This window comes from Oncorhynchus nerka, linkage group LG18, assembly GCF_034236695.1.
Source record: "Oncorhynchus nerka isolate Pitt River linkage group LG18, Oner_Uvic_2.0, whole genome shotgun sequence".
NCBI lineage: Eukaryota > Metazoa > Chordata > Actinopteri > Salmoniformes > Salmonidae > Oncorhynchus > Oncorhynchus nerka.
Genome location: NC_088413.1, coordinates 53392066 through 53418887, shown reverse-complemented (window position 1 = coordinate 53418887; position 26822 = coordinate 53392066). Strand labels below are relative to the sequence as shown.

At 41.6% G+C, this 26822-nt stretch overlaps 1 protein-coding gene across 2 annotated transcripts in view; it reads left to right on the top strand.

Moving 5' to 3' along the window:
- Window positions 1–25535, top strand: part of LOC115146085 (syntaxin-binding protein 6-like) — a 101394-nt gene extending 75859 nt beyond the window's left edge. The window contains exons 4-8 of one of the 2 annotated variants that reach the window (XM_029687882.2): window positions 11147–11277; window positions 11439–11604; window positions 16380–16490; window positions 21253–21410; window positions 23574–25535. In XM_029687882.2, the coding sequence (XP_029543742.1) occupies window positions 11147–11277; window positions 11439–11604; window positions 16380–16490; window positions 21253–21410; window positions 23574–23597 (590 nt within the window). In that variant the 3' untranslated portion in view covers window positions 23598–25535. The remainder of the gene's footprint in view (window positions 1–11146; window positions 11278–11438; window positions 11605–16379; window positions 16491–21252; window positions 21411–23573) is intronic. The other variant, XM_029687883.2, reaches the window with a different exon arrangement.
- The last annotated feature ends 1287 nt before the right edge of the window (window positions 25536–26822 follow it).

The window sequence follows — 26822 nt, the reverse complement described above, 5'->3', positions numbered from 1 at the left end:
CTTCTAAATGTCCCTTTCCTCTCTAACTGGCTACAACTCTGAAACCCTTCTTGTACTTTATGCAGTTACACCATTCAGAATAGTGTTCTCAATATCTTTGACCTGATATGTCGGTCATAAGAAAGGATCTCTCACTCTCTCTCTTACTCACTCTTTTTCTTTCTCTCTCTCTCTCTCTCTCTCTCTCTCTCTCTCTCTCTCTCTCACAATAACTTTGCTCTTCCAAACGACCCTCATTATAGCCGTTATGTCTGTTGTCAAATCTTCTCATCACTCATGTGTCTGTGGGGAACAGCGTACTGACTCCCATCCTCTTCATCTCTCATTTAACCACTAATCAGCAACATCTCCCTGGCACTATTACAAACTGTCAGCAGAATCCAGACAAATTAACTTCCACATCTTTCAATAAATTGCTGTACTCCCAGTAATGCATGTAGGGACCTTCCTGTTTTAATAATCCTACCGCCCGATTTAGCGGTCTATTGCCGAGTGTTTTAGATGGAATGTATTACAGAAGTGACTGAAGGCACTTCAGCTGAGCTTTATTTTAAATAGCTCATTAGGGTGTAAAACATTCAGCATCACAAGGACAGAAGAAGAGAAGAAATTACCTTCAGAACATGGAAGAGTAATGGGCTGGCTCCCGAGTGACACAGCGGTCTAAGGCACTGCATCTCAGCGCAAGAGGCGTCACTCCAGTCCCTGGTTCGAATCCAGGCAGTATCACAATTGGCCCAGCCTCGTCTGGGTTTGACCGGGGTAGGCCGTCATTGTTAATAAGAATTTGTTCTTAGCTGACTAGCCTAGTTACATAAAGGTTGAATAAAAAAAATATAAACTGAAGGCTAGCTTGAAGTTTGTGGCAATAATTTGGCTAGGAGATAGGCCTAGAACTTCGGCTTGATTATTTAAAAAATAATCTTTTTTTTTTCGGTTTCAATTTTTTTATATTTTATTAAATGCATTAAGAAATAACGATATGAAATGATTTTTTGAGCTTTTTAATCCAAATTCCAAAGCCAAAAATAGTGAACATACAACTGCCAATATTCCGTTGTGTCTGTTAGGTCCACATTGGGTACACATCAATAGGAAATGACTATGACAGAATAAAATATTTCACTTGTGTATTACTACTTTTTTATTTGATGACTTTAGTCATCCTATTTAGCTAGGCTTGTCTGCTTAAGGATGTTGCAGAGCTAAAGAAATGCCTCATTGGGCTCACAAAAAAAGGAACTAAAAATAATTGAAGTAATTGAACCAATGTTGGTCAATTAGCTGTTTAATAAACAACCCCCTGCCCCTCCCAGCACTAGGTAGAACATGTTTTCATTATCCAAAAGCCTCTGACCATTTAATGCTAATAAAAAAATGCAAGTCTCTTGTGTAGTAGTCTTTAAAATACGTTGAATTACTCCCAATGTTGGGAGTAACATCAGCCTATCTAACTTCTCACACAGTTCTAGTAAACATGCCCTGACAATCCATCCTCATTTTGTGGTGTTGTCATAGTAATGATCATTAGGTTACCCTATGCATATGCTACACACTCAGAGCCATTTGCATCACAGCGGAATTGATGTTGTGCTTGAAGGTAATGAGACGTTAAATTCAAAATAGATTCAAACATGGCAAAAAATACCTGGAAAAAGTGACTGGAAAGAAAATAGTATCCCTATTTCTCCATCCAACTGTCAAACTGACATGAATAACTTTTTCTCTCTCCAGTGTCCTGTTTCAAAGGGTTTTATTTCATCCTTGTCCACCCAGATAGTTGGAGCTGTTCAAATATTGAAGCAGAGAATAATTGTATCTCTTTTCAGAATGCACAGATACTGTGTTCTGGGTAGTGATGTGTCCCTGATTTAAATTACAAAGGGAAGTGTTACTGTCGGCAGATGAAAAGGAATTTTGGTCGGCTTCTGTCAGTTAATCTCCATTTTTCATTGATCGGACTGTTCTTTTCCCCTCCACAGCAAAGACCCTTTCATATTATGAAAATACTCTCTGAATATGGGATTAAAGGGAGATTAAAAATATCTACAATCCATTTTTAAAAAACTGCCTGGGATTTGTCCCTGTCATTGAGATATAAAACTGGAAGGGTGTAAACTCTCAAAGAACAGGAGTTTCATGTATTCAAACTCTGTCCATAAATTGTTTGACAGGACAACAACCTCTCCCTCAACATCAGCAAGACAAAGAAGCTGATGGACTACAGGGAACTGAGGGGGCTGTAGTGGAGCGGGTCGTGAACAAGTTCCTCGGTGTCAACATCACTAAGGAATTATGGTCCCCACACACTAACACAGTTGGGGAGAAGGCACAACAATGACTCTTCCCCCTCAGGAGGCTGAAAAGATTTGGCCCTTGGATCCTCAAAGTTAACAGCTGGACCATTGACAACATCTTGATTGGCTGCATCACCGCGTACTATCCGACTGCAAGATGCTACAGAGGATAGTGAGTACGGCCCAGTTCATCACTGGGGCCGAGCTCTCTGCCACCCAGGACCTCTATACCAGGCGGTGTCAGAGGAAGACCATAAACATTTTCAAAGACTCCAGCCACCCAAGTCATAGGCGGTTCTCTCTGCTACCACACGGCAAGCGGTACCGATGCACCAACTCTGGAACTAACAGGACTTTGAACAGCTTCTATCCCCAAGCCATAAAAGTGCTAAACAGTTAGTACAGGTAGCTATTTGATTTAAAGGTATAATCCACCCCCAGAAATAAAAAATCATGATACTCCTGTCAATTTGGTGAAAGCCTATGTTCTATCAGTGGGTAAAATAGTGAATTGTGTAGGAATTGGTATACAATTCTTGTCACTGGAGATTAGTATAATCCCCTAACGCTTTTAAAACGATGACATACACTAGATCGCCAATAGATGATATGGTCATACTTGTCTATAACACATCGATCTGTTTATCGTCATGACTAAGTACAGATTTCGCATAGATGTGCTCAGTCTAAAGTCTACCAAATTATTAAAGACCGTTTCTCCTTCAAGTACCATGTTGTAATGCACCGTGTCTGTAGGAAACAGATATATTACAGAAAGAAGGAGATGGGAATCCCATTGGGCAATTCATGGAAAAATGCCCCACCCAACTGACTGTCGACCAATTGCATTCACGTGTCATGCTGCGTCACTCGGTTGCTAAGCTAATCGTCACACAATCCGATTCTAATGACGTTTCCCATCTCAAAATTAGCTCTGTGGGAAAGCAACATAATGCTGCTCTCGCTCTGGGCAGAGACGCCATTTATAGCTCAGTGGCAGAGACGAGCTGCAAGTTGAACTCTGTGAGAGACTCCTAAATTGACAGCGCAGTATGTTTAGGCGATTTTACAGCTAGCTAGCTACTTCACATGTTGATATTGAGTTTGGTATGATTGTGAGTTTGGTGTGATTGTGAGTTTGGTGTGATTGTGTGTAGCTATGTTTTGTGACTAGCTACTTAGCTAACCAGCCAGCCCAGGGAAATGGAGAACATTGCATTGTGAGTTTTGTAGTAGACTTGAGATGCAATGGATTTCCTTAAATGATTTTCCCATTATTTAACATGGTTAATAATAGGAATTAGTGGTTTGGGGTGGATTATCCCTTTAACTATCTGCATTGACCGTTTTTGCACTAATTATTTTGAGTCATCACATATGCTGCTGTTACTGTATATTATCTATTCTGTTGCTTAGTTACTTTTATCCCTACCTATATGTACATATCTACCTCAATTACCTCATACCCATGCACATCGATTCGGTACTGGTACCCCGTGTATATAGCCAAGTTATCATTACTGAATGTGTATTTGTTACTTGTTAATATTTTTCTATTACTTCAAATTGTTTCTCTTCATTGTTGGGAAGGGCCTTTAAGTAAGCATTTCACTGTTAGTCTACACCTGTTTACAAAGCATGTGACACATCAAACTTTATTTGATTTGAGCCGACAGAGCTTGCACAATAACCACTTCAACATTGTCTTTGGTATGATAAAGATTTCACTGTTTAAGAGAATGCACATGACAACACAGACGATCACTTCTCTACTGTTTCTCCCACGTGTAAATAAATGATGTCTTCTGCATCTGCTGGGTGATTGATTAAGGGTCTCACATAGCATTGAACCAAGCAGCGCTCCATTGCTCTGTTGTTAGGTACCATGGTGTGTCCTCTCCACACTACCACAGTGTCTGGCCATGGCATGGCCTCCACTCTGCACTAACATGGGCCACACAGCAGGTCCTTGTCCCTGAGCCCATGAATTGACTGTGGACGGGATTGTTGTGGGCTGCTGTGGTCTGTCTAGCCAGTATTAGCCTAGCGCATGTCACAGTGACAGGCTCTGTTGGCGTGTAACAATGTGTTCCAGTTCAGCCTGAGCGGGGCAGGTTTAAATAGACCAGTAATGATGCTGTAGGCCCAGACAGAGAGCAGCGTTAGATGGGTCGTTCCAGCACTATAATAACAAGTTAGAGCATGGTGAAGGCATCTCCTCTTCACTGACTCAGAAACCAGTCAGCTCACTTGTTTGTTTATCCCTTTGTATACATGGTTTCCAGTGAATCAAAAGAGCTGTTTGAGTCTTGAAACATTAGCCTACTTTTAAAGCTGTGATTGGCCATAGAGCTTTTGGAAAATCATTTGAACACACTTTCGGAACTTTCACTTTTTCATTCTGTTTAAACATCACAGCGGACCAAACTCTCTGCAGAATTTACCTTAACATGCAATCTCTACAGGGATGGCCTTGATATCAGTGTCTATTGTCGGATGACCTTGGCTCACTCTGTAGTGACACCTTTAGCACTGTGATGCAGTGCCTTAGAACGCTGCGCCACTCAGGAGGCAATATAACACATTTTAAGGGCGACCCTCCGGACCCAATGCGGCCCCCAGGGCCTAATGAGTGACACCGCTGCCCTAAATTAACCGGCTACAGATGGCACCCCTCCTGTGAAATCAGTTGTTGTTTTTGTACCATGCAGATTAGATTGCCATGGTAACCTTCCCTCTCTCCACGGTGCCACTCTGGCCGAACATTTCTGACTGAAGGATTTTAATTCTTAACAGGGTTTCACCCATCTGTTTTGGAGAAAGCTTTGAAATTGATCATATAGAGGAAGAGTGAGTCAAACGGTGCACGTCAAAAAGCTCTTACATCTTCCAAGCTTGATGAGTGCTTTATTTTCCCATCCACCTTAGTGCTTTATGGAAAGAGGGTGGACAAATGCGGAGCTACAGAAGTGTCCACACCTATAATGTGAAGTGATATTAAGTTCTGAAGGGGTCTCTGGCCCAGGCATGAGGGGTAATCATGTTTCAGAACCTCCTGGCGTGGCTGTGTGCATGCATGCGTGTGTACGTATGCTCATTCCTGCATGGTACAGATAGGTCTTTGAGAGTGCCATTGACTTCAAGTAATGATTTACACGAATGTCTGAGTTGCTTCTTCTTAATTCTACTTTGAAACGGGCATTTACTGCATATAATGTTAACTATTATCTCAAATGTTCATTATCTACTGGAACACCCTAGAGTCTCGAGTGAGTGAAAACAGAATCATGATTACAGTGTGAACTTCCTTTGAGGGACCTTTGTTTTCTCACAATCCTTTCTCTGACATTGGAGCCAAGGTCTCTGATGGAATGTAGTAATTGTCTGATAACATGGAGACAAACTCAGACAAGGTAGGAGTCAACAGCAGCATAAGAAACTGATTGGATCGGCTCAGATGTCTGCTTGTTTAATTCAGAGTGTTGAGAGTACAGCCGAGTGGCCCTGAGATTTCAGCACTCATTAACTGATGAGCCTTGTCCTCTAACAGAGAAACCCATCCTATTTCTTGAGACAATGCCAATCATATTTCTCCAACGAAAGAGCAAAACAAACATGTCTTCCCCAAACAGTTCTAGGTGTATTTTTACTTCACTTCTGTAACGGATCATTTCAGATGCATTTCTCCCGTTGTTTCCCCAAGCTTTACATAACCGTTATTCACCATCCTGGCATCAAGCAGATTGTTTTGAAAGCGAGCTCGCCACGAAGCCTGTAATTTGCTGCCTTCCCATTGAGCAGAGGAATATGCTAATGATGGATCTGTTAGTCAAGGCTGTTCGGTCCCAAAGGGGAAGATTCATAACACTTCTTGTTGTCAATCTCCATGACTTTATTGATTTGCACGCACCGTTATTTTGAGCGATGACATAAGTTTGACATTTTATCTTACCGCAGCCTCTCTTCCTAAGTGATTCTTTAAAACCAGGCCTACAGTACATCATTCTATAGAGCTCTTACTTTACTTACAGGTCCATTTATTTCTGCCTCTTAATTTCTGTATACAGTTTGGTATTGTCTTATGATCAGCAGGCAGCTCACACTTTTCATTTGGCATCGGTGCCAAAGGGGTTGGGATGATGGCAATTCAATATTATGGTCTCAGCAGAGTAGTCTACTCTCTCACTCTCTGATATTTTGTAGACGACACTCCTTCTCTCCCAACTTGCAGTAGAACCACTGTACAGTAGAACCATTTGGCTGTTTAATCCATTTTGGGAGAATTGCTTTGCGGTCGGCACTGTATGTTACAGATATATCTATACTGCCCTGCCTTTCTAATGTTTTTGAAAGCCAATTTAACAAACAGATCACCTACCATTTAGAATCCCACCGTACCTTCTCCGCCATCTGGTTTCCGAGCTGGTCATGGGTGCACCTCAGGCACACTCAAGGTCCTAAACGATATCATAACCGCCATTGATAAAAGACAATACTGTGCAGCCGTATTCATCGACCTAGCCAAGGCTTTCGACTCTGTCAATCACTGCATTCTAATCAGCAGACTAAACAGCCTTGGTTTCTCAAATGACTGTCTCACCAGGTTCACCAAGTACTTCTCATACAGAGTTCAGTGTGTCAAATCGGAGGGCCTGTTGTCCGGACCTCTGGCAGTCTCTATGGGGGTGCCACAGGGCTCAATTCTCAGACCAATTATTTTCTCTGTAAACATCAATGTGATGTCGCTCTTGCTGCTGGTTATTCTCTGATTCACCTCTACTCAGACGACACCATTCTGTATACTTCTGGTCCATCTTTGGACACTGTGTTAACAAACCTCCAGACGAGCTTCAATGCCATACAACACTCCTTCCGTGGCCTTTGATTGCTCTTAAATGCAATCAAAGCTAAATGCATGCTCTTCAACCGATCTCTACCCGCCCGCCCGTCTAGCATCACTACTCTGGACGGTTATGACTTAGAATATGTGGACAACTTCAAATACCTATACTCAGGAGGAAAAAAAGAAACGGCCCTTTTTCAGGACCCTGTCTTTCCCTGTCTTTCAGATCATTTGTAAAAATCCAAATAATTTCACAGATCTTCTTTGCAAAGGGTTTTAACATGCACCTGTGGAACAGTCATAAAGACATTAACACCTTACAGATTGTAGGCAATTAAGGTCACAGTTTTGAAAACTTACGACACTAAAGAGGCCTTTCTACTGACTCTGAAAAAATCCAGCAGAAAGATGCAAGGAGGCATGAGGACTGCAGATCTGTCCAGGGCAATAAATTGCAATCTCCATACTGTGAGACGCCTAAGACAGTGCTACGGGGAGACAGGATGGACAGCTGATCGTCCTCACAGTTGCAGACCACGTGTAACAACACCTGCACAGGATCGGTACATCCGAACATCGCACCTGCAGGGCGGGTACAGGATGGCAACAACTGCCCGAGTTACACCAGAAACGCACAATCCCTCCATCAGTGCTCAGACTGTCTGCAATAGGCTGAGAGAGGCTGGACTGAGGGTTTGTAGGACTGTCATAAGGCAGGTCCTCACCAGACATCACTGGCAACAATGTCGCCTATGCGCACAAACACACTGTCACTGGACCTGACAGGACTGGCAAAAAGTGCTTTTCACTGACGAGCCGTGGTCATCGGATCCCTTCATGCCTCCTGTCATGGCTGACTGACTCGTTCTCGCTGTTCTCTGTAGGTGTGCTAGTCAAAAAGAACCATTTAAAGAAACCATTTTCACTTTGTAGATGCGTAATTTTACTGGTTAAACAGAAAGTGCTTCCAGTGCTCACTGGAAGTCTGTAATATCAAAATGAACAGAGTAGATCTTACCAGAAGCACCACGCGGCTCAGTTAGAAAACGGGACTCTTCACACCAAGCCCCTGACTGTCACATCCTGAGATCAAAGTCAACAACTTCCGCTGTTAGATATAGCTGTATAAATGTACAATATATCCAAACATCTCCCCTCGCCAAAGAGATACAATCACAACAAACAGGATGATGCAAAAAAACAGACAGGGATCTAGCCCTACCTATGTTATTAAAAAGACTGTGTGAAAAACAGACAGGGATCTAGCCCTACCTATGTTATTAAAAAGACAATGTGAAAAACAGACAGGGATCTAGCCCTACCTATGTTATTAAAAAGACAATGTGAAAAACAGACAGGGATCTAGCCCTACCTATGTTATTAAAAAGACTATGTGAAAAACAGACAGGGATCTAGCCCTACCTATGTTATTAAAAAGACAATGTGAAAAACAGACAGGGATCTAGCCCTACCTATGTTATTAAAAAGACAATGTGAAAAACAGACAGGGATCTAGCCCTACCTATGTTATTAAAAAGACTATGTGAAAAACAGACAGGGATCTAGCCCTACCTATGTTATTAAAAAGACAATGTGAAAACAGACAGGGATCTAGCCCTACCTATGTTATTAAAAAGACTATGTGAAAAACAGACAGGGATCTAGCCCTACCTATGTTATTAAAAAGACAATGTTAAAAACAGACAGGGATCTAGCCCTACCTATGTTATTAAAAAGACAATGTGAAAAACAGACAGGGATCTAGCCCTACCTATGTTATTAAAAAGACTATGTGAAAAACAGACAGGGATCTAGCCCTACCTATGTTATTAAAAAGACAATGTGAAAAACAGACAGGGATCTAGCCCTACCTATGTTATTAAAAAGACAATGTGAAAAACAGACAGGGATCTAGCCCTACCTATGTTATTAAAAAGACTATGTGAAAAACAGACAGGGATCTAGCCCTACCTATGTTATTAAAAAGACAATGTGAAAAACAGACAGGGATCTAGCCCTACCTATGTTATTAAAAAGACTATGTGAAAAACAGACAGGGATCTAGCCCTACCTATGTTATTAAAAAGACAATGTTAAAAACAGACAGGGATCTAGCCCTACCTATGTTATTAAAAAGACTATGTGAAAAACAGACAGGGATCTAGCCCTACCTATGTTATTAAAAAGACTATGTGAAAAACAGACAGGGATCTAGCCCTACCTATGTTATTAAAAAGACGATGTGAAAAACAGACAGGGATCTAGCCCTACCTATGTTATTAAAAAGACCATGTGAAAAACAGACAGGGATCTAGCCCTACCTATGTTATTAAAAAGACAATGTGAAAAACAGACAGGGATCTAGCCCTACCTATGTTATTAAAAAGACAATGTGAAAAACAGACAGGGATCTAGCCCTACCTATGTTATTAAAAAGACTATGTGAAAAAACAGACAGGGATCTAGCCCTACCTATGTTATTAAAAAGACAATGTGAAAAACAGACAGGGATCTAGCCCTACCTATGTTATTAAAAAGACAATGTGAAAAACAGACAGGGATCTAGCCCTACCTATGTTATTAAAAAGACTATGTGAAAAACAGACAGGGATCTAGCCCTACCTATGTTATTAAAAAGACAATGTGAAAAACAGACAGGGATCTAGCCCTACCTATGTTATTAAAAAGACAATGTGAAAAACAGACAGGGATCTAGCCCTACCTATGTTATTAAAAAGACTATGTGAAAAACAGACAGGGATCTAGCCCTACCTATGTTATTAAAAAGACTATGTGAAAAACAGACAGGGATCTAGCCCTACCTATGTTATTAAAAAGACAATGTGAAAAACAGGAGAAGGGCTTGATCGGACACTAGGCCTCAAAAACATGTCGGTAACTGATAACAACCTGCCCAGATGGGACTGTGTTTTGGAAACCAAACTCGGAACAGAATACGAGTGACCTTCACAAGGCCTATCTGTCTATCCAGAAAGACACAACGGCAGAAACAGTGGCCTGGTATTTGAGCCAGCAGAAACAACACAGGAGCACGTAGGCCCTTCCAAAAGATATTGGCGTGCCTGGATCCAGCTGTGCACGCATGCAGTGGTTCTGACACATGACGGAACCCTGAACAGGATGATCTGTAAACACAGCGCTTTGATCCATGGAAAGAGTCTGGGCTACAGGGAGGTGTGGTGATATTCTGGTGATGTCACAGGGCAGGATGTGGATACTAGATACTACAGTAGGCCTCAGGCCATACTCACTAATATGAGTGCTCCTCTTTGGTTCAACCACACGTGTTGATTTATACTTTCCCTCTTCCTCCAGATACTGCGAGTAGATTATCTACCACAAGGCTTTAGCCGTTCTTGATATCCACTTAGATTTAGTCGACAGAGGACTGGATGCAATGCATAATTTTCATCAATACAAACAAACGGGTGCTTTTCTTTTGTGGGAGTTGCATCTGGTCAAGTGTAAAAGGTGCCATAACCGCAGACTCTGACAAGACCAACGAAGTCAACTTTTTATTTTCTTTGTCACACTGCACCTTATCATACTGTCAGACACTGTGTGGTTGGGTTAAAGACGATAGCTCCCATTGGAAGTAAATTAAAGATTAGTAGGCATATTTTGACTGGATAACTATAATGTCCAAGGCCCGGCCACAGGGAGGTCTGGTCAACATTAGGCCTGGCTGTCTCTCAGGAAAAAATTGCTTTTTATTTTCTGTTGCTTTTGCTGATAAGCCTATGTTGTTTTTGGCACCAATGACCTCTGTATTCCTGAACACAGCTGCTATGGAGGAAGCTTGTCACTCTCATTGCTTGTGGTGACCGTAGTGTGTTCTCACATTCACTCTGTTCAAAACAAATCACCTTCATTATATGAACATTTGGCATCTAACTTTGTTCAATTTAAGTTGAATCCCTTACTATTGTTAACAGATCATTTATTTTAGTTTTGAACTAAATGTTACTTCATTTCTTCTCCCCAGTGACTAATAAGAAGCCTTCCCATGTGTCCATCACCAAGGTGAAGCAGTTCCCAGGTTCATCGTCCTTCGCCAAGAGGTCAATGTGGACCATCGACCAGCTGAGACAGGTCAACGGCTGTGACCCCAACAAAGTGAGTTTACAGTTCACTGAACTTCCCTGCCGAGGGCTGAGTTTTTCCTGACGACATGACCCGACCCATTTCTTTGGGGGAAATCCCATATCAACACCTACTGCCTGGGTCATGCTTGTTCTCTATCTCTCTTGCTCTGTTTCTGTATCTCTCTCTATAAGGACTGTCCAGAGTTTGACTTGGCATTTGACAATGCCTTTGACCAGTGGGTGGCTGGCTCGGCCGGCGAAAAGTGCACCTTTATCCAGATCCTCCACCACACCTGCCAGCGCTACAGCTCTCAGAGCAAGCCAGAATTTGTCAACTGTCAGTCCAAACTGCTGGGAGGTAAGAGACACAGTGACAAGACACACCATCTCTCTCTCTCTTGCTCTCACTAACTATGAAAGTCAGGGTTTTTTCTGCCTTTTCAGTTTTTTCATGCCGCCTATGTCCAAACAATAATTTAAACGACTAAAACCAGATATTAAGTATGTAGGAAAGATAATGTGGGGGCCTCCCGAGTGGTGCAGTGGTCTAAGACTCTGCATCACAGTGCTAGCTGTGCCACTAGAGATCTTGGTTCAAGTCCAGGCTCTGTCACAGCCGGCCGCGAGACCCATGGGGCAGCGCACAATTGGCCCAGGGTCGTCCGGGTTAGGGGGGGGTTTGGCCGGCAGGAATGTTGTCCCATCACGCACTAGCGACTCCTGTGGCGGGCCAGGCACAATGCATGCTGACACGGTTGCCAGGTGTACAGTGTTTCCTCCGACGCGTTGGTTGGTGCATCTGGGTTAAGCGGGAATTGTGTCAAGAAGCAGTGTGGCTTGGTTGGGTTGTGTTTAGGAGGACGTATGGCTCTCGACCTTCGCCTGTCCTGAGTCCGTACGGGACTTGCAGCGATGAGACAAGACTCTAATTACCAATTAGATACCACGAAAAAGGGGTGAAAATAGGAAAGATAATGTGTAGAATTTCAGTATATTTGCATTAAAACTGCAAAATTGCATCTCCGCCACATGACAAAATGAATATAATTGCAGGAAATTAGCCAGTGACGTTTTGTCACTGCGACTGCACCATTGGCCACGCCCACCACCTAAGCCCCATTTTGATCCAGAAAAAGCTCTTAGTCAGATCTAGTGTTCTCACTCCAAGGTCTGTTTTGTCTTTCAACTGAAAAGTCCTTCATTCTGTATGTCGAGAATGCCACTTACATGTTCAGATCTGATTGGTTGTATAACGAGACCGAGTTATTATTCCCATTTACTTTGAGGACTTTTCATTTTAAGGATTGCCCCTCCTAAAGGCATCTTTAAATCTACCTAATGATATTTAAATGATATTTAACTGTACTATGATACATCATCATTAAATCTACCTAATGATGTTTAACTGTACTATGATACATCATTAAATCTACCTAATGATATTTAACTGTACTATGATACATCATCATTAAATCTACCTAATGATATTTAACTGTACTATGATACATCATTAAATCTACCTAATGATATTTAACTGTACTATGATACATCATCATTAAATCTACCTAATGATATTTAACTGTACTATGATACATCATTAAATCTACCTAATGATGTTTAACTGTACTATGATACATCATCATTAAATCTACCTAATGATATTTAACTGTACTATGATACATCATCATTAAATCTACCTAATGATATTTAACTGTACTATGATACATCATCATTAAATCTACCTAATGATATTTAACTGTACTATGATACATCATCATTAAATCTATCTAATGATGTTTAACTGTACTATGATACATCATTAAATCTACCTAATGATATTTAACTGTACTATGATACATCATTAAATCTACCTAATGATATTTAACTGTACTATGATACATCATCATTAAATCCAGTTACTCCTGAGATGTTGGAAGAACCAGTCCAATGAGAACTAACCTTTAGTCACAAGGAATATTAACTCACTCCCACACTCTAACTAAACAATATACACAAGCTTATATTCAAAATAACATACGTTCACAACACAACCAATTCCTATATGAATTGGCCACCTAGGTAAGCAATATGAAGTAATGTCCATGTTGTAGCATGTTATCCTTACATGGGAGGTAGATGGTAGCCTACTGGTAGGGAGGGAAGGCTTCCTCTGTGTTCCTGAGCCAGAGAGGGGGTTGTGGAAGACCCTGTTCTTAATCAGCTGTAAACCTGTTCTAGAGACCTGAGAGGGGAGCTATCGTGGAGAGAGATGTGTTTGATCAAATGTGATTCAAAGGGCGAACTCCAGAAAAGCTTTTTGTATTAACATTCATAAACAGTTACTTTGAGGGGAATATTGCAATACTGATCATTTATTCTTTATAGAAGTAGTACTGCTTGATCATTATTGTAACAATGCATTTAAAAAATATATCATTCCCTCTATAGAAAAAGCTGTATTAGCCAATTACTATTGAGTGGAGGACAGTTCCTTTCCTTTCCCAGCTACTCCTGCTGTTAAAGTTCCTTCTCCTCCTCATTGCTATATGCCTCTGCCCTGATCTTCTCCCTCCTACATCATAAACCACAGCTTGTATGTTTTTATTCCTTATTTAACTTGTACAGTGTAACCCCTGACAAATACAGTAGTGTATTGCTGGCTGGGCTGTAGTTATAGTGTGGGTAGAGGTTATTGTATTGTCCTCCGGGGGGCTGAAGAATATGACAAAACAGAGAACATCTGTGGGCCTAACTCTCATTCACTCTGTCAGACAACTCCAGTGAAATGGTCATCTGCATACTGGGTGTAATGGGATGTTGTGTAGTGTCTCACTTATGCAACAACACACATACATACTTAAACACCAACACAAAGCACGCTTTATTCCAGTATTTTGGCAACGGTTTTTAGTTTATTTATGTAACCACCAGCTCAACCAGTAATTGACTCAAAATATTAGTTTTACTATCAATATCCAATCCCCAAATCTGCTAATGCTTTCAATCTAATAGACTTAGATTGGATATAGCCCATAGAAAGACATTGACCTGGCAATGCCATGCCTGTTCAATCACATCAAAGCCAACTCTCAGCTCCCAGGAAGCACAATGAGTAGCGTGACTGCCAACGGAGGTGACCGCACAGCCAGAGACCTAGTGACAGTAGAAAGAAGAGAATGTCAGAGTGCTGCCACCACTGTCCCCTCCAGTTTAAGTCTCACACCAGTGCAAAACAAATATCATGACGCTGCTCCGGTGTGGGACAATAACTGTGTGGGACGCCCCTCTTCTGACTGACCAGCATGGGGAATAGGGATGACGAAGCAACTACCTCTGGGAGTATAGGACCCTAATCAAAAGTCACATACACTATTAGATAGTTTGTTATAGATATAGCTTGAACGTCTTTAGTGTAACCACAATGTACAGTATTGTATTGCTTTACTGGACTCGTTAACTTCCCGGATAAAAATAACATCCTGCTGTCAATGTAACAATGAACATGGTTTGTCCCGTTGAACTGTCACCAAGAACACATTGAGTCAAAGGGTCAGAAACCATGTTGTTTACACACTACCTTGTTGGGGTTGACACGATCACTGTTATGGCCTAATGACCCACGAGGATTCTGGGATATTGCCCTTTCTTGCTGGTTAGATTTGCCTTTAACACAGAACAGAGGCTCTTACTCTACACTGGGTCACCCTGACAGGCAATTATCTATTCTACACAAGAGCTCGTCTTTGTTAGCTGGGCAAACACAAAGAAATGGCTTGTCACTTTGCCACCGTTTTAGTGAGGCAGAGTTCTATGTGTTAGTGAACATGATATTAATTGGCAGGCCGGACTCCGGGACGGTTGTTCTTATGCGTTGAGAGATTGTAAAGGTTTGACAGGACAAGGTCGTCAGGCTTACTGTGGATTCTGTTGGCTTATGCAAACTTTATTCATCCTTTATTGAAGAGGCCTGCTGGTTCACTCTGGCAGATCTACTTCATCTGAAGAAAGGTCTGGAATTCTAATACAGAGGTGGGCTTTAAGGTGAGGGTGAAGGCCCTCTCCATGGCTGTACTTCCCCTTGTGGTAACGGTATGAATTACACATAATGGAGGTTTAGACCAAAATACACAGAAATAGGACACCTGGTCCTATTCTTTATTGACTGAAATGTTAAACTACGGAGTGCACCTTTTTTAATGCATGTGGTTAAATAATGACAAGCATTATTTTCTCATCAAAGACTTCCATCTTGGTCATGTCTTTTGGTTGTCGCCTCACTAGTTATGTGTAGGTGATGCACGAAAAGCCTCCCTCATCCAGAGGCTGTAAACTCCCTTTAGAGACCGCTGTGGAGGAGATGTGCAGCCAGGAACCTGTGTAGTGATACCTGATGGGCCGTGTAATAGGGCCTGATTAAAGCAGCGTTGCTGGACTCATTTTGTTAATGCCATGTTGTCAGGATCGACTGAGGCTGCAGCACGCACTCTTCCCCACAGACTCTCATGGACCTCTGCTTAAGTGGCAGAGCGTGTCTTAGAATAGTGAGAGGGCGTTTAAAATATTGGCTGCTTGCTTTCATCAGTTTTTGAATTCTAGGATGCTAAATGCTATTATACACTTCTTTTTATTAGCTATTGAATCATTTTGGAAAGTATCATGCAAATGCTTACTGTCAGGAGGGCACTTCAAGAAGACTTCTTTACACCATTTTAAACTGTTGTGAGATTTCTTATGGGAAACCGTGCTGATAGATTATGCAGTCAAATACAACTCAAGTGAAAACGTGTTAGAATATAGGCTACCTTTCATCAAGTTAATAACAAACAATGCTTCATTTCTACTTAAACGGTCCCCTAACTTCCCTAATCTATTCCAGTTACCCCAAATTAAAATATTTGATTTCTTTCCTACTTCACTGTTTGAACAAAACCCTTTTAATAACCCTTTTAATAACATAAAACAGTAAGTCTATTACATTATTTAACCAAAGTTAACCAAAATTACCATATTAGAACAAACTGTAGTGTGTTGTAATAAGTATTATCCAACATACAGTAATTTCTTCTGTCTAACAGATAAAATAACAAAAACAAACCCAAATGAAGACATTCCTTTTCCATTTTCTTGTCACAGACGATGAAACTGTAGATTCAGTCGTTTTCCGTTGCAAGGTCTTTTTGAGCAGAATGAGGAAAGAAGTTGTTTTAAACAGTCGACGCCAAGGTCGCCGGCTACTCTTAGAAGGTAAGCAGGAAACATATTTTACATTCAACTAAAATAATTCATCATTTTACTAACAAGGCAGTTAAGATCCTAAATCTTCGATCTTCAATGAATTATATAACATTTGATGCCTTACAGAATGTACAGTTTGTGTTCTAGAATATCTGTATGCACACAGAGTATACGACTTCCAAGTGTGATACTGTCATTTTGAGGGCCCGGTGTACAGAAAGGACTCCCCTTTAAGATGCACAGCTTATGTGAGTTGTGTAGATGGACGATCACCTCACTGACAGCCTTTCAGATTAAACCAGCTCATTGACTCTGAGGAACCATGTCATCAACTTAAGTCTTACCTTCTCTCCACCTCAAGCACAAGGACAGTAAATGACAAAATGAGCATTACCTACTATAGTCACCTCAATACCGATTTCATCCTCAAACTCTCCTTGAACTAATATAAACAAGGCCATTATGAACAGGGTTATTGTTTTTCACTATAATATGCAACCCTGACGTTTATCTCTTTAAACTTTCATGAGGGTTACGGTACTTGAATACCTAGTAGCAATTTGCTGCATTAGACCTACAGTGTCTCTTGAGTTCAGGGACAGAATGTTCCATGTTTGTTTCCATTAGCATCCCCACTCCCTGACTGCTGCAACCCTATTAGCAGAGCAGTGCCAACATGAACTCTACTGTAACCATGCTGAGAATGTCAGAAGAATCTTACCCTTTCTCCTAATGACTTTTAAAAAAGTGGATTAACACTGTATTAAGAAGAAAACGGGGGCTTAGGTTAGAAGTTAATGTCAAGATTTGCATGAATTAGACAGCAGAAAAGTGGAGGGGGGAGTTAAGGAACGTTCAATGGATTTGTCTCCTTGGTTTCTCCGCTGCCAGCGGGGGAGGGGGGTTTGGGTGGGTACAGCAGTATGCCCAGTGTGATGCCATCCTTTTGGGGAGCTCTGGGTGGGTGACATATTGAATTCATCCTGTGTTGCCTACGTCAGTCTCTATTGACTGCTGTGTATCCTTCTCACTCTCCCTTTCTCACTATCTGTTTTGCCTTCTCTTGAGCACTACAGCTCTCTCAACTCTCGTCTCTCCTCCTCTCCCCGTCCCCGTCGCTGTGCACAGCATGTGCAGCACCATGTTGAGCTGCAGGGTGTGAAATTCTTACTGACAAACTAAGGATGACAGGGGAGTGAGTTACTGTAGCTACACAATGCTACAGCTGTTCCATTTTCCAGTAACTCTGCTTTAAGGGGAACAATGACAAAGGCCCTTCGGTCATAACTAATATGGAAAGCTTTTGATGAAATGTGTAATGTACAGATGAGTAGGTGGGGCTGTACTTTACAGGAGAGTCTCTCTACCATAGATATTAGAACCCATCTCTGGTCTCTACCCTCTGTCCTACCACACTTACACAGAGACTGCCTCATTGACTCTGCTTGAGCTTACCTCTTTAAGATAGTTGGCCTATGCAAGTATGTTTGTGCTAGCAAGCATGCATGTGCCTCTAAGAATGTATGCCTGAGTGTATGCTTGCATTGGTCTGAGTGTAGATGTATTAATTGGGTGATTTCCAGTCCGGTTTTCCCAAACTCTGTCCTGGCACCTCCCCTGGGTGCACCTTTTTGTTTTTTTGCCCTAGCACTATACAGCTGATTCAAATAGCTAACTCCTCAAGCTTTGATTATTTGAATCAGCTGTGTAGTGTTAGAGCAAAAACCAAAACGTGCACCTGAGGTGAGATGGTGGGGGCTAGGACCGAGTTTGGGAAACTCTGAGTGGCATAACCAATCAAGCAGGCTTTGAGAGAAAGTGGCGATTGACAGTCATCGTCATGTTCCTGCACATTCAAAATGTTCACAACCACAACATTACATTGTGTCGGCCTGACTTGTGGTCACTTCATTATTGAGGTCAAAGGCTCAAGGAATAGAATCACCCTGGAATCATGTTTTTGGATCATCTTTCTCTCTACTGGGTTCATTGTGGGGCATTTCACTTTTCTTTAACTTTTGTTGCAGAAACAAGGTTTTGCCTTTTTTGTTTTACAGGCGCGCCCTGATTATATTGATATCATGGGGATGTAGAAACGCATTCTCCCTCCATTGTTGAAGTAGGAGTTCCCTGGTCATAGGACACAGCTTCAGGAAGGTTAGATTCCTTTACAGGGATAGTCTGCGAACCATTTCAGGAAAAACTCACCAGCCAAACACAAACGTGATCGTAACAAATTTCTCCCCCCAAAAATGTGCCAGCTCTCAACCCTTTTTGTAACACTGGAGTTACATTTTTCTCTGAGCAGAGATTACTTTGGTTTCCTGATAAACCAACCCAGAGGTGCTTGTTAAAAGCAAGACATCACTCCCCCATGTTCTTGTAAAGAGAAACCTCAATAGAACCACCAGACGACAGAGAGTTGAATCACCATGCGCTCCGTCACTCCTTCCAAATCTCCGTTACAGAATGACTGCACCTTCATCAACTCTACAGAGTAAAGACCCAGGGCCTTAGTCACCACACAACCTGCCTCCCTGCTACTCTTTTAAATTACATTCACCATAGGAGGGGACTCAACCAGCAGCTGGCTGAAATTGCCCAGCCCAGGGAATGGAGTGAGAGTTGGGAAAGAGGGAAGAGTGTGTGGGATGAGGGGAGTGTTAATCTCTGGGCCCTCTCTTAGCAGAGAGAGGGCATTAAAGGGATGTGGACAGAGGTGAAGAGGTCTCATCCCATCTCTGCTCTCAGGGGAAGGAGAGGGTTTTATTTATTAAAGGATGGGAAGGGTGACGTAGAGGGAGACATGTCACTTGTGTCCCAATACAAGTCTTTATTTCAATACTGTGAAGAAGATGGAGGCCACAGCAAAGCTAGATAAACACACTACTCCTTCCCTACACTGTAATTAAACCCAGAGCCTGGCCAAAACCTTTCGACTTGGAGATCTTCTGGAAGTCGAAACGCTGGAAAAATGTTGGAACTGCGGTGATGGCGCTGGGTTTGGCTCGAAAATGTGTAGTGTCTCTGTACTCCTAATTTATTCCATTATCCATGAAAATGTGGCATCTAGCTTTGGGCTGAGTATCTACTGGAAGTGTTGTGGAATCCAATGGGTTGCTTTACCACTAGCTAGCTTAGCATGAAATGGATTTTACTTGATCAAGTTAACTTTCTTTGAAGGAAAGCAGAGGAGAGAAGAGGAACACCAGCTGGCATCCCGTCTGCTTTGGGCTGTCATTTAACCCGCTGCACCACAACTCCAATTATTTATCAGTCAGCGTACCTGCCTGGGCGCCACAGGACAGCACTGCATAGCCTACACTCTACAGTATGGGTTCCCTTTGGGAGGACATGTTAAAATGACTGGCTGTGTTCAATATCTTTAGTGGCTTCTCACTCCTGCAGCAAAACCTGGATGTCCTCGGTCTTCCTATTCAATTATCTCAAAGAATAAATGGAAGCAATATTGTCTTCTAACTAGAGACCCTTCGAAGAAGTGGGGAGAGGGGACATATTGGATGATTTGTTATATTGTCAAAGCCCCGTTATAGAATTGGCTCTGTGATTTGTTTATGATTGGCTTTGATCTCATGGGCTGTTTGGAACTGAACTCTAACCCCATATTTCTTATCTAACACTGAAGGCCTCATTTACATTGAGTTCTGCTCTATTTCTTATTCCTTCCACAACTAGCCAGTTGAGAGGAGCACATTATCAACTCTGGACTCTCTTTTTCTCTCTTTTGTTTGTGCCTTTTTTTTGTCCATTGTTCATACAGAAAGTTGCAGTACCAGTCCCCAGTTTCTTTGAAAGAATGACTTGTTCACAGCTTTGGAACAACTGATCCCAGGCAACCAAATAACCCCAGCCAGGTCAACATTAGACACTTCAAAGGAAAAGCAATGCTCAAAACTATTCAAAGTGGCACACTGCCCTTGGATATATCGCCACATAAAGCGATGATTATACAGTACTGGCACTGCGCCAGGGTAATGGCTCTGAAGTGAAAGTTTTGGGCAGACGGTCCCCAACCTAAAGCAAGGATTGTTAGCGTAGTGCTAGTCGACGGCAGGCGGCGCTCCCCAAAGCCGTAGATGAATAGCTTGCCAGTTTGAAACATCCGCAGGGTCGGTGCTATCGGAGGAAGACCGTGTTCTGTTATTTCCTCTCATCCACACAGCTGTGCCGCCAGCGCAAGGGGTTCAAAGTCGAACACACTCGTTCCCGCTCTGCTATTATCACACCGTCTGAGAAGAGGAAAAGAGAAGCTGCCACTAAAGTTTTACTAAAGAAAATCAGAATAATAACCCTTGAGAGACACCTGGAGCTATTTGGAATGCTTTTAGTTAGCGAGTTGGTCGTTTCATTTGAGCGAAATGGCGTGATAGACAGATCTAAGCTTGGGAAACGAGGAGTGTGACACGTTTATTTCATTGGCTCATTTCTTACAGGAAACCAACCTCTGTAGAAAAACTCATTAGCTGGATTCCTAGAACGTCCCTGATTGGAGTAACCCTGTTTTTCACCTGTTCCTTGTCAATAATCAAAGTCCGGCCAGGGATGCTGAATGAAACATCAACATGAACTACTAATGCAGAGCATTTCTGTAAGGCTCATGTCACTGCTGCATTGAGTTATTTTGTTGATAGTGATTCATACTCTGTTGCAACTGCAGCACCTCACCCTCTTCTCCACCAAGGCACTGTATAATTTATTATATTTATCCCATCTCTTCTCCCCCTGCTCCCCATTTCTCTCTCCTCTCCAGGTAACAGTATACTCCACTCTGCAGCAGACAGTGTGACCAGTGCTGTACAGAAGGCCAGCCAGGCTCTGAACGAGCGAGGGGAGCGGTTAAGCCGGGCGGAGGAGAAAACAGGGGAGATGAAGAACAGTGCTGAGCAGTTCTCAGTCACCGCACACAAGGTGACACACACACACACACACACACGTCACATATCAGATCATTACAAGGGCTTGGGGAATTTTTCCTCACCACATGAACTGAACAGATCAAATGTAGGCCCTACAGTAGGTATATGCTATAACATTGCTAAAACATAATCACACATTACCACATAGTGATACCATGTAACCCACAATTCCCAATTGTATTTGACTAACAATTCATCCCATCTATCATGAAAATGTAAACTCGGTAGAAGAAAGATCTTAACAGTGTTCTACTTCTTGAGGTGATTCAGTTGAAGTGGTTAGTTTGTTGCTTCTGGTTCACTATAGCTTGATGTTCTTGTTAGGAGTCCCCCTCTCCACAGTGCGTTCCTCTATTCTGTCCACCCCAGCTCTTCTCCATGGGCTTCTCTCATCCTCTCCATCCAACTGTATCCCTCACACAAGTAAAACGAATCACCTGCTGCTTAACGTTGTCATTAGCATAATATGGTTTTGCTACAAAAACGTGAGGAAGGAATATAATGAGAAATTAATCATTCTCTGCTTCTAGAACGCGCCCACGACTGTGATCAATTCCAATAACTTTTTAAGTAGCTAGCATTTTTGTTCGAGCCTGCTTCTGTCATCTCCTGTAAAAACGGGTTCTTCCCACTTCGGTTGACCCACTGTTCTATCCACTCTGGACTGGAACGCCAATTCATTTGTTTATAAAACAGTTCACATTGCATTCATTTTGAACACATTACTGCAATGGTGGTCTAATTGAAAGCCATTTGATGGGACATGGTCAGCCTCTCACTGTTAACAGATAAAGACCCTGTGGTGTGAAATTAATCAAGCTCATGGGAACACTCTTTAACTCAGAGAATGGCCCTTTAACTCCCCATGCCATACAGGCCCAGTCATCCACTTCCCTATTCGGCTCCCGCTATTAGATGCTTAATTGTACGGGCTATTTAATTAATTGGTTGTCTTGCACTTTTTTGAAAAGTTAAGACTCACTTAAGCATGTACAGTATGTGACTGTGTTAAACTGTAGCCCTATACTTGGATAACCACTGTCATTTGGTGTTGGCTAGCTACAGTAAATGCATTCTGCAATGTCTTTTCTGCCTGGGGATAACATTCAACTAAAATCCTTCAAAACATGAAGTAAATAATCTTTCCCCCTCTTGAGTCTTGATGTTAAGTAAGAGTTGGGAACGTTGTATGTCTGCCAACTATTGTACAGTAAGAAGGCAGGTTTGTGGTGAGAATCTTGTAAAAGTTTCCCCCTTGTCATGCCATTGAACAAGATATCATTTCTACCTGTGATCCAGTATTCTTTTGGTTGAAGCTGAGAGCATACGGTATCTTGTGCAGGACTTCGTAACAAGGAAGAAGTTCTGTGTCAAGGTGACCTGGAGCAAGAAACCGCACTGCAGGTTCGGTTAGTCCTTCTCTGCAGTGTCTCCCACCTGCTTAGGCTCTGTGACAGTCCCAAGTGCAGCACTGTTGTGCTCTCACCATCCCCACAGCACGGCTGTCTGTGCTGCAGCTCTGCTGCCCCCACTTGTTAGCTCTGGGGATTTCAACCACCTCTATTTTTTAACTTTAGGTGAGTAAAGTGTGTGTGCGCACGTCTCTGTGTGTGAATTAGATTGGTGGCCCTGGCCTTTTCTCTAATGAACCTCCAGCCAGGCCTATTAGAACCCTTGTTAATGAGCCAGGGTGATGAAAACACTGGGGCCTGGGCCTCTTACCAAGCCTGAGGAATAGCACCACTCTAAAAGCTATCATTCCTCTCTGCCTAGAGAATAGACCCTGTTCTTTTACTCACCATGCCAACCATGTTAGCTTCTACCAGTTGGGAAAACAAAGCAGCATCAATTAAATTATTTGACTTAGTTGGTGGTTGGTTTTGAATGTGCTAGCTAATTTAAGAATTGACTGGTTAATTGACGGATTAATAGATTTTGCATCTCACTTTGTGTTGATACTTTTTAGGCAGATTTTTTGAATGATTTGTGGCAACCCCAAGACATCTATTCAGAGGGGCTGTTAAAGAAATGTTTAGTTAAATAGCTTTCCCGTTTGGTTTAGTCACTGTATAATGTTTATATATCCCCACAGCTTACTATTGTTGACATGTAGCCTACTTTTTGTCCCCTCTCTCTCTCCCTCCCCTGTCCACAGCTGGCCATGAAGCACAAGTGTTAAACCATTGCTAAGCCTTCGGGAGTAGGGGTCCGCCAAGAGCGCCAGACGCCATTAAGGACGGATTTCTGATTTTATTATTCTTACAACTTTTAACATGCTTACTCTTGTTAACAACGGTAACATTTACATTTTGTGTTGTTGTGTAGCTACCTTGTTTCTAATGAAGAATATATGATGACGTTGAGGGGGGAGAGCTCAGACAGTTAAGAGCAAAAGTTTCACAGCTAACTCCTCTTTCACTGCCCAAAGTACTCCATGACTTTATGTAGGCAAACCATGGAAATGGTCACTGCCATCCCCAACCTAGACAAACACACACACACACACACATTCCAGATTCCCCCCCCGACACACACAAAAAAAAAGGAGCAACTCTTCAACTCCGCTGTCTCTCTCAAAGAAGTAACTTTATATATATACAGTGTTGGAAAAGGAGAATTTAACAAGACAGAAGAGATTGGATGACGTGACACATGCGTATCACATGATGGCTATTTCCTGTACTTGGAGACAACAATGTACATCCCTGTATGTGAACATTAACTTGTTAAAAAATGTTAGATCTCTTTTGCCATTTGACTATTTGACATCACACTGTTGTAAAGGCTCATTGGTGCATTCATTCATTGCAGACATAATACTAGCCAAATGTGTGACGGACATGCTGCTTCAAAAACCTCCTGCTGGAAGACTATATTTCAACTAAAGATGGTATGAAATGTGCTGTTTTCCAACTAAAAAGTCTGAGTGACCAAGTGTTCAGGTGCATGATCTCTGTCAAAAGGTTGAATGAAACCTACAGAGTAAAGACGAGCATTTAGGCTTTACTTTTGGTAACATTTCCGAAGGGTTATTGAAGCACTTGGTTGTAAGAACAAGATCAGACTGTTTATTGTAAGGTGAAAGACTAGAGTGCCATTTGTAAAATAGCTTCAACTGTTGTTAACAAGCTTATAAACCTGTAAATTCATTCTACCACAATCTCTGAAAATAATATTTCCATTCTAACTTGGTCACATCTTGTAATTCTTGTTTAATTGGGGTTTATGAAATGTTTTCTGTAAAACAGCTGACTGACACGTCTTCACTAGCGGCATTGTACAGTATTGGTGTCCATTCACTGACTGTAACCGTGGCTTCATCACAAACAAGTAACCACCCACAGTGTGGGTATGTTTATTACTTTTAGATTCTATATGTCTTGCTGTTACAGTGCACGGACAACCTTACCTTGCAGAGCACTGTTAAGTTCTTCATGAAATTCTCGTTGCCTCAACTTCTAGTCTGCTTTAGTCCTAACATTTTGGATATTCATTGTTTTTAATAAAAAATATTGAAACTATGTATTATGGTTCTGAAAGTTTTGGGGGTTTTTGCTAGTGCAAGCCTCTTAGTTGGTCTCAGTGAATACGTTATTATCCTTCACTTTTCATAGGACCAGATGAGGTCCCTAAACAAAGTGCAATGGTTCTATATTGGTGCCTTTTTAAAGAGTCTTTCATTAGTTCTTCAACAGCATGTGGTTTAACTTGAGCAGTCTGATTGTGTTATGACAACACTCGTGGTAACCCAGGCGAACAGTGCCTTGCTATATTGATAACCAAAGGGAGAAAGTAAAGTATGTTTTGTACCAGGTTTGAAAGAGGGTGTTGCTTAAGATGTATGGTGCTTGTTGGAAGTGAATTGTATGAGGAATACAGAAGAAGAAAATGCTGAATAGGTGGTTATTACAGAATGAATAGGTGGTTATTACAGAATGAATAGGTGGTTATTACAGAAGGTCTCAATACTAGTCAAATCTAATACAGACACCATTATTTTCAATTAAACATAACAGACCAAAACGTTTTAGTTTGAATGTAACATATTGAGGTATTTCAAAACATCCGTCTCGTTGTCTATATCAGATTGCATCTAAATAAATAGAAATTGTCTCAAGTCTCTCTTTACATTTTTGACAATGTTTTTTGTGTGGGGGTGCATTTCACAATAAGGCCAATAGACTAGAAAAGTCAAAGGCAAGATGTGTATAGGTAGTGGTAAAGAGTAGTGAACTGCATGTAGTTCAACTAGTAATTTAACTACATGTTGCAGTAGCTTGGTGGTAGTTCAACTCAATTCTAATCTTGGTAGTGTTTTTAGTGTTTTCATTACTTGTTTTCTATATAGTGGTGTAGTTAACTAATGGAACTACACAATACTTGTTTTGCAAGAAATAAAGTATATTTAAAGTAGGCAAACATTTAGTTTATTTTTCATCATCAGACCTGCCTAATCACTGGAAACATACTGTGTTTAATAGGCTAAATGACACATTCAGTTAACTAACACCTGACTCCAGAGTGAACTTGCATTTTGTAGTCTGAAATCTCAGATTTAGATGGTCAATATATCAAAGTAGTTTGAATGTATTGAACTACTTTTTCAAAGTCACTTTCTTTAGTTAACTAAACTATATTTGTATTAAGGGTAGCTTTAGTGTACAGTGCTTGGTATATTTTCTGATAACTATATTTTCAGAGTTACTTCTCCAATGCTATATACTGTAGGTCATATCCTGTAATCAACTGTTTTACTGGGGTCCCTTTTTGTAAGAGCTAACATTATCACAATGACACAGCATGTGTGCAGGCTTATGTCTACACTGACAAAAATATAAACTCAACATGTAAAGTGTTGGTCCCATGTTTCATGAATTGAAATAAAATATTCTTGAAATTCCAAAGCTTATTTCTCAATGTTGTTTACATCCCTGTTAGTGAGCATTTTATTCTTTGTCAAGATAATCCATGTACCTGACAGGTGTGGCATATCAAGAAGATGATTAAACAGCATGGTCATTACACAGGTGCACCTTGTGCTGGGGACAATAAAAGCCCACTAAAATATGCCGTTTTGACAATGCCACAGATGTCTCAAGTGTTGGCATGATGACTGCGGGAATATCCACGAGCTGTTGCCAGAGAATTGAATGTTAATTTCTCTACCATAAGCCGCCTCCAACGTCGCTTTAGAGAATTTGGCAGTATGTCCAACCGGCCTCAGGCGCTGACCACATGTAACCACACCAGCCTAGGACCTCCACATCTGGCTTCTTCACCTGCGGGATTGTCTGGGTGTGGAAATATTTCAGTCTGTAATAAAGCTGTTTTGTGTGGAAAAACTCATTCTAATTGGCTGGGCCTGGCTCCCAAGTGGGTGAGCTTGCCTATGCCCTCTCTCCCA